Genomic DNA, 14,394 nt, shown 5'->3' on the forward strand with positions numbered 1-14,394 from the left:
TAACTGAAATTAAACTTTATTTTCATTTCAGCAGGATTTATGAACATACAGTTGTGTACAAAGAGGTAGTGGCAGGAATCTGTGTCCCTCCACAGGCATCAGACTTTTCAGCGCAGAGCCAACACAGAGTGCAAATCGCTGATTGTCAACTTATCTTGTTTGAGGAAATTCCCTCAATCAGGTAAAGGAAATTTTAAGAAGGCACAGTGAGTATCAACACTGCCCCCAGCCGACAGAGAAGTAACCAGAGATAAAAGGTCAATCAAAGCGTTTCCGGTATAAAAATGTCTGCGGAGATGAAACGGTCTTCATATTTACAGCTTTGTTCTGTGATGTAACCAATAAACATCTCGTTGACCTTTCCAGAAGATGCGGAAGCAATACTGCAATGTCACTTATATCACAAGAAATCTTTGATTAGCTGGTGACAAAAGTCTTGAGCCGATTACCTACAAATTGATGTTATGCTATAAAACAGGTCATCAAATGATATAAAAGTGTATAAAAACACATGTACAAAGTCCCTCATTTACTGCTCCCTAAACAAAAACCTGACGAAGCCGAGATGTTGCAGATTCAACTGAATAAATTAAAGAAGATTCCTGGCAAAGTTCGCTTTGTATATTCGGTTTAGATTTTTTAATTCACTCGTAAAAAAAAAAAAAAAAAAAGTTAATATATTTTACGTAACTGGATGGTACAAAAAAGTATGTTCGGACTTACTATATGCAGTTGTAACATATTCGATAGGCATAGAAAGTAACTTCATATTGCTGATAAAGGCAGTGCTGGTTTTGTTGCTTTACAGTGCAATTAAGAGTTTGTGTTCAAGTTCACTACTGCTAGAATAATAATTGACAAGCACGAGCTCTCCATTAGTTAACAAAAATATATATATATATACTTATAACTAATAATGGAGAGAAGGAATTATAGACGGAATGTAGAATTAGCAAATTAAAGAGTATATACAATTCATTTCTTGGGGCAGGCTGTTTCAAAACCTTTCCAGTTTCATCCAGTAATCAAAGAGCTGCTCAAATAATACTGAGTGAACTTATTCACATAAAGACTGCACCCAGAATTAAAGTCCAGGAGAATGTGACGACTGGTTTAAAAAAAAAAATAATAATAATAATAATAATGATAAAAAAAAAAAAATCTAAGTAAAAAGACTATAAAAACAAATCATTATCTGGGCTGGAAAGTCTCAATATTTACACGGTAATTCAGTGTAATATCTACAACAGCGCATGACGTATATATCCAGCATTTGGTCCAACAGTGATGTTTAAAAAAAATAAGCTCCATTTCCAACATTAGAGTATGTTTACAGAGTAAAAGTCGACAAAATGTTGTCTTGACTCGATGAGCGCTTGTATCCCGAAGATGAGCTGAAGTATGTCTCCCCGTCAGTGCTGATGTCATCGTCGTCGTCATCGTCGTCCAGACTGTTGAGCAGTGGAGCTGAGGAGCTCTTACGCCTAAAATGAGGGATTTAAGATTTTTATTGAGGACCATGAGAATGGCTGTGTTTGATTTCAAAGCATTGCTCTGCTTGATACTGACGAATGATTGATGAATGGTGGTTTCGGGTTCATGTGTTCACCTGATCTCATTCCGCAGAGTTTTGAGCTGGCTCTGGAGCTGCTCATTACCCTCCTGTTGCTCATCCAGGTCTCTCTGCAGCTTCTTCTTGCTGTGCTCCAGACGATCTATCTCCTCTTCGGCCTCATCCATCTGCCTCTTCAGGGCTTTTAGACGCAGATTCAGCTAAGACAGGATAAAAACAAGTCCAGGTGGTTGAACAAAGATCAAGCATTTTTGCTACATGGTTGTCACATTAAATTGATCTACACTAAATAGAGAAATTGTTAGTCTGAGCATGAGAGTGTTTTACATACTTGGTCCTTTTGATCTTGCATTGTATGATGTTCCTCTTCACCTTGCATAATCATCTCTTTTACCTTTCTCTCTAGTCTGCGGTTTGCCATCTGCAGGTTAGCCCTCTCCCTGAAACACAGGCGTCATCATACATTGAATGCAGTTCATCATTCTTTTTTTCTTGTGTTCATTTCTTAACTAAAAGATGGAGAGCTTTTTTAGATTCTCTTCTTGGTTTTACCATCTACAGTCAAACTTCTTCTCGTTTGCTCTTTTATTTCCAATTTTGTCTTCTAAATTGTGTCCAAGTACAATGAAACTTGCTACTTTTCTGTCAAATCCTTCATCTTGGATGACCTTCACCTCAGCATCCCTCCATCTAACCTTCCAGCTGGAGCCTTCTCACCTCTCCTCCCCCTCCAGCTTCTCCTCAAGCTCCTGTACGCGAGCCTCCAGCTGGGCCACCAGGCCCTCCTTGTTGGACTTGTGAGAGCCTTCTAGATGATCCACTTTGGATTTCAGATCTTTATTCTAGAGACAACATGGATTGGGAGGTAGTGAGGAGCTTCACAAATGTACCCCTTATAACATAATATCATCTCTACACAGACAACAAACAATGGAACTGATGAATGAATGAATACAATCAAATGAAAATGATAAGAAAATGAATGGAATGAGAACTTGAACTGAGTAACACTGTGTGTAGCTGTTGCGGTCCAGACAGGTGAGTGTGTACCTGTCTCTCCAGAGAAATCTTGTCACACTCCAGGTCCTGTCTGCCAGCCCTCTCCTGCAGGAGTTCATTCCTCATCTGCTCCACCTGTCAAGCCGAGTCCAGACACTGTCATCGCTACGTGGCCATACGGTCTGACAACAATTACCCACAGACTCTGTCTGAGTCTCGCCCACGCCAGAAACCACTGCAGCAGACAGTGAGTTAAAATACTAAACAATAGAGGAGTAAATCCAGGAAGAATTTGGTTGATTGGGGATGGATTTTCTTACTCGACTACATTCCACCTTTTGTTTCGATCGTCATGTCAACGTTCTGTCAAACGGGTTGTAGTGAACAGCAACTTCTAATAAGATTATGTGGGCGTGGGCTTTCAGACAGAGATCGACGAATAAGGTTGCACCAAAAAGATAATCAAGTATTGGTTTAACTTTATAATGTGCTGCATCACTCTTTCACATTAGGTTAGAATAAAAAAGAAAACTTAATTCACCCTAGATTCAATGTGTTCGATCTTTGTTACCAGAGTTTTGAATCTTAATTCAAAATTAAATCTGCTTGTAACTTTGACCTTGACTTCAAAAGGTCAACTGTGTTTTCTTTTCTTTTCTTTCAGATGTGCTTAAGTTAACTCTTTCGGTGCCTTTGACGTCTATAGACGTCAATTTAAAAAAAAACGTTGACTGCCAAAGACGTCTATAGACGTCAATTGCGTTTTTAACGGAGCGGGCTGAAGGACAATCTAGCGGAGTTTGTCACTAAATCTTAGGCTTGTAAACACTAAACAGAGAATGTACTGGCAAAATTACCCGCAAGGTGGCAGCAGTGCCACTTTGCACAAAAAAAGAAAAAGCGTGTTTTCTCCGTTTTTTGGGTCAAACAGCTGTTTTTGGTGAAACCAACCTATGTTCTACTGTCTATTACTAACGGACTGAAAATATTAGAAACAAACTTTTTTTTCCTGATGAAAGAAGAGAGTCTACTCTTTCGTTTGGTCATTTCGGTGTGTACATAGTCATAAGACACACTTTTCTGTGGGTCTTGGAAAATCAGTCAAAATACTATAAAATACTTGGCAGCATGGGTGTCTCTGAACTGAAAATGGCTGGCAGCCAATGAGTTAAAGGACAAACTAAGCCCAGGTGAGTTTATGCTGATTATTTTCTCTAAAGATGCTGAACAGGAAACGTTGGACCAACTGTCCAACATGGCAGTAAAAAGCTCCTTATGGCCCTGAGATGTCATACCACCTGATGTCTCCAGAGGGTGGATGAGAACCTGTTCAGCCACTTCATTACAACTTCACAGCTGATTAAAAGTATTTTGCTTCCTTTTTCATACTTAAAAGTATAGAAGTCGAGTAAAGCCCTGCCTCCAGTGATTCATCTTAAGATAACAAAGCTCATGTTCTTGTGATAGTGAGTGAATTTATCTCAACAGAATACTGAACTCATGATCTTGAGATTAAAATAAGAAACATTTCAAACATGGTTGCTCTCCACTTCTGTATACTAAGTCCAGTTAGCACAAAGATAAGTTAGTAAACAATATATTAAGTAAATACAAATGACCATACTGACTAAGCTATATAGGTCTTTTGCACCCATAAACTTTGATTATCTAAAGCAGATATTTCTATTGTGCAACAGAGTTCTTCTTAATTTGAACTGGATTTAAGCAAAGTTTAGCTAAACTCTTATTAGATATAAACTTTAAAATTAGTCAAAATCCAGTGTAAAAAAAAGTGAATGAAGTGTTAAAAAAAAAAAAAAAAAGACTTTTTGTTGTGCAAATAGTTATGTGGATGTTGACAGGAAAAACTACCCTGGTTAACTATGCAAAGGTTAGGGTTATTTGCATAATATATATACACTATAGATCATCCCATCTAATGCAACAAGAACCAAAAAAAAACTACATTTCTTTATTACTGGTGGCATCACACATCAACTCCAACTAGATCAGCTCAGAGAGCGCATGACTGCGCAGCGATAGCCTACTTCAAAAGAATGAAAACTAATCGATACAGCACTGATGGTTCTTTCTTTGTGAGAATAGCTGAGAATTGGTGATATTTTATGCCAATTAGTGGGTGACAGTGGGCTGCTCTGATGAACGATGGCCCCTATAACTGGTGCAGCCAGCGCGGTGCTTGAGGGAGCTGAATCAGCAGACTGGAACATGCAGCGAAACTAATCTGCTTTGTGAGAGACGGCAGGAGAGGAGAGGGGAGATTACTCTCATTTAGACAGGAGAGGAGCACCTGGTGCCAGGAGAGACGCAGGTGTTCTTCCTGCTGCCTCTGCTGCAACCCCACCACCCCATAGCCATACACCCCCCTCCTCCTCCTCCTCCTCCTCCCCACAGACATAAGAGCGCACACACCCGCAAGGCATGTGTGCGCATGCACAGTCGCAAACACGCAACACTCTAGCACTCAATTTACTCCACTCTGGCCGCGCAAAGCTCGGGTGTTGCCTTGACAACCGACCTCAGCCTCATGCTGAACCAATGCCACTTTGTCACAATGCCACACTTTTCTCCGTGCCAGGAATCTCTTCTTTTTTTTTTTTCAGACGGACACCATTTAAGAATGTGTCAATACTTCCCTCTACGACTCAAAACATACAAACTTTATCTAAGATCTAGTAAAAACTTTTGAGTCTGTGTTAATTCAAGATTGAGAAGAACTTTTACAGGTTTTTCTTTGGGTCTCATAGTCAGCTGTTATTAGGAGATGGCAAAATAGCCCCTTAAACTACACGGGCTCCACAAATCCCAAACAGCATAAAATCACAATGGCTGCAATAAAGCAAGTGTTATTTCAAAACTCCAGAGTCAACACCCTCCCTGCGATTAGCACGATCTTTCCCATGAACAACCAGTCCTAAAAGCACAAGATTTTTTTTTTAATCTAAATCTTACTTCACTGTGCCTCTGTCAGTGGCTTTATCACAGGGGAAGGAAAACTGGAGCATTTCCTTGCAAGCAAATAAAACCGAACTTGTTTGTTCTCAAGCTGAAGTTACTGAGTGCCATTTCCAAGCGAACTCCACAACCTGAAAACTTGAGACATTTGGCAGCTTGCATATTTTGGCTCTGGCAGTGCATTAAGAAGGGTCTTTTTGTGACTAATGCATGAAAATTGGAGAGACACTCTGCTGGAAAGCCACCAACCTGAATGATTATGCAAGATCGTCTTACAAAGCAATAAACCTGTACACTTTGTCCAAACCCAAGGAAAAATGAGAACTTTAAAGTGTGAGTAGCGCACGAGAGCACGCCGTCTGCTGAGAGTGAACACGTGCACACATACACACCTGCGCAAGAGTTACATGCATTAACTCTTGCGGGTTGGAGTTTTCATTCGTTAAGAGATTAATGGCTGCGGTCATGATGTTAGAGGTGAAAGACAAAGCAACAGAAGATCTAGATGTCATTTACAGACTGAGGTGGAACAGAGACACGTCTGTGCGAACACGGACAACAGGTCACTGAGACAGGTGAGCACTGATAATGAGAATGTGTTGAGTGCGTGTGTGTGTGTGCGCACGCGTCTACCTGCTCTCTTCCTCGGTCTATCCTGTCCATCAGCTGATCTCCACTTTGACGCTCCTCATCCAGGTCCAGCTCCAGCTGAGCGATCCTGACCTGCAGAATGAAGAAGTTGAATCTGTACTGTGAGTCTGTACTGATGCCACATTTATTCTCTAAAGATACTTAGCTGTGTTACACACAGGCGAGTTCTACTGAAGTTTTCCAACATCCTAAATGATGAAGGTCTTTGGCAGCAATTTTACAGTATTCGGTTTAAGACAACAAAGCCTTTATTGTGGCTTTACTTGAAATCCCCATGTACCTCCATGACTTTGTAGTGTCGAGATTTCTCATCCTTAGCATGGGCGTTCTTCTCAGCCTCCATCTCCAGATCATGAACCTTTTTCTCCAGCGTCTTCTCCCTGTCAGTAGCCTCATCGTGTTCCCTCTGACACTGGCGCAGGTCCTCCTCTCGATGTGACAACTAAAACAAAAATATTGCTGGATTGTACTTGCATATTTTGTTGTCCCACTTCCATACTTGCCCTTTATCCATTTTAAAATATTCTTTCTGGCCGGTGGACATAGAAACTGGTCTGGTTTGGTTCATTGTCTCAGTAATGGACCTTTCTGCATGCTATGAATACTTTTGTAGTAGGTGCAGATTACCCGAGAACCCTAACGTTTAAATGTCACTGATTTGGTTCAATACGTCATCTTGACTTTCAAGTATCACTGCTGTACTAATGAAAAACAATTTGAACGCTGCTTAGGGAAATTGCCCTGTGGCTCCCCTGAGTGACTTATAAATACAGCACAGCCAGTATTTTCCCCCAAGAAGCAGGACCACAAGCAGCTGCCCAACTGTCCCCACTGCTTAATCCCACGACAATGGAAATTCAGCGACTGACTTCATTTCCCAACAAAAGCAAATATTTATCCATTGTTGCGGGTTTCCTTCACATTTCTTCTTGTACATATTTATAAAAGCTAGGCTGTGGCTTAGTGAAAAGTGAAGGTGAATAAATGTGAATCTGTTGGAGTAATTAATCAATACAGAATCAAGGCTGAAAATTAACTACTCCGTTCTCAATGCTTCCTTCATTCCAGATGTCTTTAGAAAAAGGGATTTACAGCTATAAGATTCCAGTGGTAACTTTAGGGACGATGGGGCCCCGAGTTCAGATGGGTGGAGGCTGACAGGACTTTTAATAGCAGCTTGACAAGAAGATTCACAGGACCAGTCCTCAGTTTCCCAGGAGAGGTGGTGGATGAGGAGGATGTGAATCAGCCAGCACAGCTTTCACAACAGTGATACCAAAGCACTGACATCCTCCTCTTCCTGTACACCAACTGGACGCAGACAAAAGGAAGAACCTGGACACTGACCTTGTCCTGACATTTGAACTTTACTCATCACATGACATGAACAGATGAAAACCTCTTTCAGTAACATCTAGAGCAGTTAACCGGGGAGTGGCAGACACTCAACATTTTGAGTTTGGAGAGAATCACTCAACTCAAAAAAGGGAGTTTTCTTCTGTTTAAGAAAGACATTTTAAGCTGAAAATAAGTGAAGAGCATGCAGAAACCTCTGCTAGAAAGTTATTTACTGGTGCTTTCATCATAAAGAGGGACGACTTTGTCAATTAAGCCGAGGGTATCCATAAAGTCTTTTAAACAAGTTTAAAGCATTTCCTAGCTCACAAAATGCTTTCTATGCTTTTAAAATTAGCAACATTTTCTTCCTCTCCGTCTCTCTGGCAAATTTGCCTCAACAGCTTTTAGCTACCGGTGCTCGAGTTCATCACACTTCCCCAAGTCCGCTGTAGTAACCAAAAAAGGAACACTGTGACACACTTATCTAAATTAGGTGGTGGCAACGGTTACCAGTGAGCATTATATATCTGTTGATGTTTTTATTTCTCCTCTTTTTAAAACGGCCAATTCAAACCTTAAACCATATTCAAACTCACTAGTACAAAGTGTTACTATTGCTGTTTTTCTAAGAAGTGTACTGGTATATAAAAGCTGCCTCTGAATCAATGATCCATCAGATTTTCACAGATGGATGCTAAAGCAAGAATTCTTTAGTGCACCACTAAGTGCATTGCTGCTTTGCTGTTATGCCTGTGGATCATTACATCTCACACAACCCTGCAGCCTTTCTGGTTACACTTAGTTGGAAAAGCATTTCTGTGTGGTCACCATAAAGATTATCTCAGCTGCCGACCTCCTTCAGTAAATGTTTGGTGTGCAAATAAATCTATACGTGCCTCCTTCACTCCAACATAAATAACCACGTTCATTTCATCTCTTCCTATTTTCAACAAAAACATTCTCCACATTCCAAAATCCTGACAAAAATGAACTCCCTGACTGAAAATAATGCAGAGGTCACATATCTAGTTTCAGCACTATGGGTTTTTTTAGGCACACATTAATGGAATAGAGATAAAAGCTACACGTTTCTCTTCACTCTAGAAGCCAAACATCTATTTATTCAACAGTCAGATGGATGGCTTGGCTGTTCGCCTTCACTTTAATTCTATGTTTTGTGTCTGAAAGGGCAGCAGGGAGAAGAAATAACTCAACGATGACATCACCCTCTGATAGGAGATGATGCTGCTGAAGGGAGGATTCAACTGGTTAACTCAGAACAATGCCGTCCTTCGTGGGAGGGTTTAATTGGTTTGACTAATGATGACCTTGATCTGACCACCATCTCACCATGAAAGCAGCGTCAGCATTCAAGTCACTGTCTCATCTCTGAACGCCCATTATGATAGATTAGGCAGCCATAGTCCACTTTACCTCGTCCTGCAAGGTTTGGGTGGCCATCTGGTATTTCTCCAGTTCTTGTCCTCGCTCCTTTAGAAGCCGCTGCAGCTCAGTCAGCTCTCGCCGGTTCTTCTCCTTATAAATATCAATCTGCTCCTGCAGCTCACGAGTGGACGATTGAGACGCCTCCACAATGTCAGTCATCTGTGGACACGTTGGCAGAGTGAGAGGAGGCCAAGGATGATGAGAAATGTACGGAAAAAGCAGAGAAGTGTGATGATAATAAGGTGGTAGGTTCAATTTTACAGTATTTTATAAGAAATCAATGAAAAATTGATTTGGCATATCAAACCAGCAACAACCTACGAAAAAATGTTAAAAATTGTCGCTGGTAAATGGAGACAGAAACCTTAATATTACAATTTTACGAGGTGGTTTAAATCCACATGCTATATCAAATAAAGCCTTTAATGGCTACCTTGAATGCTTTGTTTTCTGAAGAATCACTTCCTTTAAGTGCTTTTTTCACCCTAAAGAATTCATTGGTCAGATCTGATTCAAAGATTAATGATTGAGGATACTTTGCCAACTTAAAATTAGATCCAAACTGAATTGACCATGTGAGCTTTTTTTCCCCCTCTGGTTACCACTTACATGGATGTTATTGTACGGAAGACTCATGCAGACTCACCTCCCTCTGAAGTTTCTCCACTGTACGGTCTAGCAGCCTCCTCTCATCCTCTATGCTGTTCTTCATGTTCTTGAACTGCTCTTTCTGAGTCCTCTCTTCTTGTAACCTCTCCTCCAGCTCTTTGTGGTCATTGCTCAGTTTGGCCAAATTCCTCTAAAGAGGGAAACAATTGAAAAGGAAAATGGTGAAGAGCTGTGCATTTGTCTACATGTGGTGTAGAGCAGTGCTGGTAATCTTACCTGCACATCCTCAAGCCGGAGGGTCAACGCCCTGTTAGCACGTGACATCTCTTCTTCTTGCTCCTTAATTTCAGCCAACGACTCATCCAACTGCCTTTTCTCTCTCTGTTCAGTGGAAATATCAGCATATCAAGACTTTTATAAAGCAACAGAGCAAAGAACAAAACATTAGTGGCAGTTCTGAAACTAAGTTCCTCTTTACTGATCTTGACCCCTCACCTCCAGCCGGCCAGCTTTGTCCCCCAGCCTGCTCTCCTGCAGCTTGGCCTCGTCGATGATTCGGTTGAGCTTGGCCACCTCATTTTCCAGCTCTTGCGCCCGCCTGCGCAGTCGCTCGCTTTCTTGGGTCAGCCGTCCCGCTTGGTCCTCCACTGCACCCTTGGCTGCCTCCACTTCAGCTTTCTCTTGGACCACTGCTGCGCTGCTCTGCAGATCAGAACAAGGCACGGGCTTTAGTTCAAAGCAAGCAGGAGTCTGTGACACTCAACAGAGAGTGGAACAATGATGCATGATGGAACATCTCAAATGCCTCATCTAACGAAAGGTATTTGCAGCGCTCAGTTTCTTTTTGTTGCCGTGGAGACAGAGTTACAATGCCTTCATGTAATTCTCTCACACTTCATAATAAAGCACAATTGAAGGCAACCAAATCTGAGCTTTTATTAATGTCTGCTGATTGAAGGCCACTTAAAGTCTGGTGGCTGGGAGGGCAGATCTACAGGTCTCAGCTGGCACCATGACCACTTCCCATCCTGAAACATTTAAATATCATTTAAAGGTGTTAGTTTGCATTCGCGCCAGGGTAACAGCATAGAAGTCTTGCGGGCTCGTCCCGTTGCCAAACTTATAAATGAAAAGTATGCTTTAGCTCGTGCCAGAATACAGTGTTGCACAAGACAAATGCCTGTCTATTCGAGGCAATTCGGCAGAAGCAAAGAAAACTGACAATAGAACTTGATCTGTACAATAATGACGAGCCTCCTTTGTAACCTCCTTCCGGTTGATTACATCCTCAGTAAGTAAGGCTTGTAAAGGTTTGTTTGGAAACAATACTTTGTTTGACATAAGGTGGAATGTTAAGTAACTGGTTAGACGGTCCCCCATTTATCTCAGTGGTGGCTGAGTCATATGCCTGTAGATACAGAACTTACCTGCAAAATACTGTATGTACTGTACTTTCACACCCCACAAGGGCTTGATTATTTCCAATTAAATACATATCTCAGGAATAAAAATGTGTTGAAAGAGTCCGCAGAGTAATCTTAAAGCATGACACACACTGCAAATACCAAAGTACGTCACTGCATGTGTGTGAGTGCACAAAAGCATGAAAGCACATACATACCCTGCTGCTCTCACGAGACAGGTTAGGAAGTTATAATCCACCTGGTGACACACTGTTTAAAAGTGTCACAGACACATGTATCAAAACAAACAGTGTCACCAAAAACTGGTTTGTTACTCACCAACAGTGACTTACTGATTAGCGGCAAAAATCCTACTACAGAGATTTTCCTGGTTAGTTTCAGGAAGTTAGTTCCATGCTGGTTCAGCAGGTAAAGCCAACACATGCACGTAAAGATAATTAAAAAAAAAAAAAAAAAAAATCAATGAGAAGGAGATTTTAGTCGTTTAATTTTCTAAATTCTATCTAGATCTGGAAAACAAGTTATGGAAAATAAGTCAATACTCCTAATTCTACAACTTCTGACCCTTCAATTTCTTTTTTTGCAACAAGCGTTGAAAGTTCGGCTCGTCTTGTTCTAATTCTTATAATGAACAGCGGCACCTCTTGTATGAGGAACGTGATGGGTGCCTCCCTACTTCAGTGCCTGCAGGCCAGTCAGACCTGTTTCAACTGTCACCACAGAGTCACCACAGAGTCGCCCTCATCATCGACTCACTGGGTCATTGCTTCAGAGAACTCAATACGGCCAACTGAAGAGATAACACTGTGCCACTTTCTTAAATCACTCAAACATGTGACAATTTGTGTTAGGCAACAAATATCAGACACACAAAATAACAGTACATTACAGTAAATAATCCCAAAGGAGACTATTGATTAAGCTAGGTACAGCATACTCTCTTAAACTGGCATATGACAGAGCCAATATCTAACTATTTATTGATTGGCTTATTGATTTAACTACTGTTTGAGCCCACATAGGTTGATGCCATGTATAATACTGTGTTCCAACAGTTCCTTTGTGTTACTCTGAAATCATGAAGAAATGGAATGCTTTCTAGGGTGTGTGTGTGTGTGTGTGTGTGTGTGTGTGTGTGTGTGTGTGTGTGTGTGAGAGAGTATTCAACACTCTGTAGAAGATGCTGAGCTAGTTTTGCCAACAAGATAAGCTGAGAATGGGGGGGGGGGGGGAGACTAGAAAAAAGGGTAGCACAGAACGTGGGGATTAGCACAGTTTTCGCTACGATAATAAAGCAATAGAAGTGCGTTTTAGGATTGCGTCTGTGCTCCATTATAACAGCACAGTGTACGCAACAAGTCCAGCCTTAATATTTCTCTGCCTGTCCCACTTCCCACATTGGCTTGCATATGTTAAAACTATGAACAAAGCCACCCAACCCAGAAAGAGAGAAAAAAATGCTGCTGACTATGGGGGGAAACAGGATGGGGATGCGGTGACGTTTCGTTCTGACTTTTCTCTTGGCAACATTCATCTATTTTCAGTTGGTTTACCAGCTGGACAATGATTTGTTTCTTTAATCACAGACCACCGGTGCCCCAAAGTTTGTGGAAAGATCAGCTTTTTGTGAAATGCTAGAGAAAGACATAAATGTTCATTTCTTTAATGTTTTATTTTTTTCTTATTCAATATTATAAGAAGTTAATTATTCTTTACGTGTTCTAAAACATTATTGAAGTTTGGAAAACAATTAGTGAAAGAGGAGAGGTGACAAAACAACACGTTATTGCCTATTAGACTTTGATTTCATTTGTTTAATCAGATTATTCAGCACAACGCCTTGTCACCTCTATAAATATGAACACAAAAACTGACAATACAAACTGACTTAATAGTGTTAGTACAGTGTCATAAAAGAATATATGCCTGCATCATACAATCCATTTTCCCCCTCTCTACTTTAAACTCAAAGTTTGACTTGGGTCCTCACGTGTACTCAAACTGTTTATTCACAGTTGCACATTAACTAACTTTGTGTAGTCTTTGAAACGAGGCAGAAACACTGAGGTGAAGTGCACGTCCCAGGTCGTGTGCTGTGCTGCAGTCTGGGTTCAAGGCAAACAAAAGAACTGAGTTCTAATAAGACTGCATGAAACGTGCAACCTGTCAACCTAACTTGTTCCCCCCATATTTTTTTTTTTTTATCTCCTTAGTAACTTCTATAGATTTATAGTATAACAGCAACAAATAACCAAGTCTGAGATGCAGAGTGGATAGTTCAGAAAAGGCGCCGTGTGGCATCTTTAAATGTTATTAAATTTCACTGTGAACAGCTAGCTAGTCAAGGGGTTTTATCCAAATGCAGAACTTATCCACACCGTCCGACGATAACACAATCATTTCCTCGCAAGTAGATTGAAAATGCCACAAACTTCAGGACCATCCCAGCAGCACAATGAGCATCTACAGACTTCAGTGAGAATCCTGACCCTTAAATTCATGGACTTCTGTGCTCCAAAGATGTGTTGACTGGAGGCATCAAACAAACATTTTGCTTCTTATTCTTTAGTTGACTTGAACATGTTATTTCTACCTCCAGCCTGGACAAAGTTTAATTTTGATGTATATAATATAAATATGAAATGTCATGGCAGAAAACTGCAACTTTTCTCCTTCAGTGATCTGAATCTAAACTTCAAGTCAGGAAAACAGATAGGGAAGTAAAAAAAAACAAAAACCTTTCCCAGCTAAAAAATATATGCCGTTTCAACAGCTTCCTTCAAAAAGAAGAAAGGTATCCGGAGCTGAAATTAACTACAAACGGAGTCCTGTTATGGACTGGAAACCGGGACTGAAGCAGAAATTAAAATGTGACAGCTGAGAAGCACTGGCAACTTTTTGATCAAGGGGGTAATCAAATCCCAGCTTGTACTTAGTGCTTTAAGTCTGTGAGCACAGCCAAACGGCACATTTTTCAGGAGTGTAATGGAATTACACAGACCAACAACTGTTTTCCGCCATCTCCTTTTTGTACTCAATCTTCCCCAGACCTGACACTGACCAACTACCTAAGACTCCTTCTGCAATAACCCCCACAAATATCAGCCAATTGGTAAACATCCTTTATTTTCTTTTTCCTATCCTTAGCGCAATAGTTAAACGAGATCTATAGTGTCATCCGTTTATTTCCTTTTGTAATCGTTTACTCTTCAGATCTTTACTTATGTTCGTGTTCTTTTTGGTACCATTTCTTGAATTTTACCATATTTCGCATCTGAGAGTCTGTTCCATCAAGTTTAATTGACCCACAATAAAAGTATATCTTATCTTATCATAACTATTAACACCTCAAGTCACAGCTGCATTATAAATCTTTTT

General features: G+C 40.6%; 1 protein-coding gene across 2 annotated transcripts in view; it reads right to left on the minus strand.

Moving 5' to 3' along the window:
• Window positions 1-14,394, minus strand: part of cgnl1 (cingulin-like 1) — a 28,901-nt gene continuing 14,507 nt past the window's right edge. For both annotated transcript variants that reach the window (XM_075461243.1, XM_075461234.1), the window contains exons 9-19: window positions 10,088-10,294; window positions 9,869-9,973; window positions 9,630-9,782; window positions 8,972-9,142; window positions 6,480-6,641; window positions 6,182-6,271; window positions 2,624-2,707; window positions 2,291-2,415; window positions 1,905-2,013; window positions 1,610-1,773; window positions 1-1,484 (exon numbers count right to left, since the gene is read on the minus strand). In XM_075461243.1, the coding sequence (XP_075317358.1) occupies window positions 1,331-1,484; window positions 1,610-1,773; window positions 1,905-2,013; window positions 2,291-2,415; window positions 2,624-2,707; window positions 6,182-6,271; window positions 6,480-6,641; window positions 8,972-9,142; window positions 9,630-9,782; window positions 9,869-9,973; window positions 10,088-10,294 (1,524 nt within the window). In that variant the 3' untranslated portion in view covers window positions 1-1,330. The remainder of the gene's footprint in view (window positions 1,485-1,609; window positions 1,774-1,904; window positions 2,014-2,290; window positions 2,416-2,623; window positions 2,708-6,181; window positions 6,272-6,479; window positions 6,642-8,971; window positions 9,143-9,629; window positions 9,783-9,868; window positions 9,974-10,087; window positions 10,295-14,394) is intronic.

This window comes from Odontesthes bonariensis, chromosome 1, assembly GCF_027942865.1.
Source record: "Odontesthes bonariensis isolate fOdoBon6 chromosome 1, fOdoBon6.hap1, whole genome shotgun sequence".
In the NCBI taxonomy this organism is placed as follows: domain Eukaryota; kingdom Metazoa; phylum Chordata; class Actinopteri; order Atheriniformes; family Atherinopsidae; genus Odontesthes; species Odontesthes bonariensis.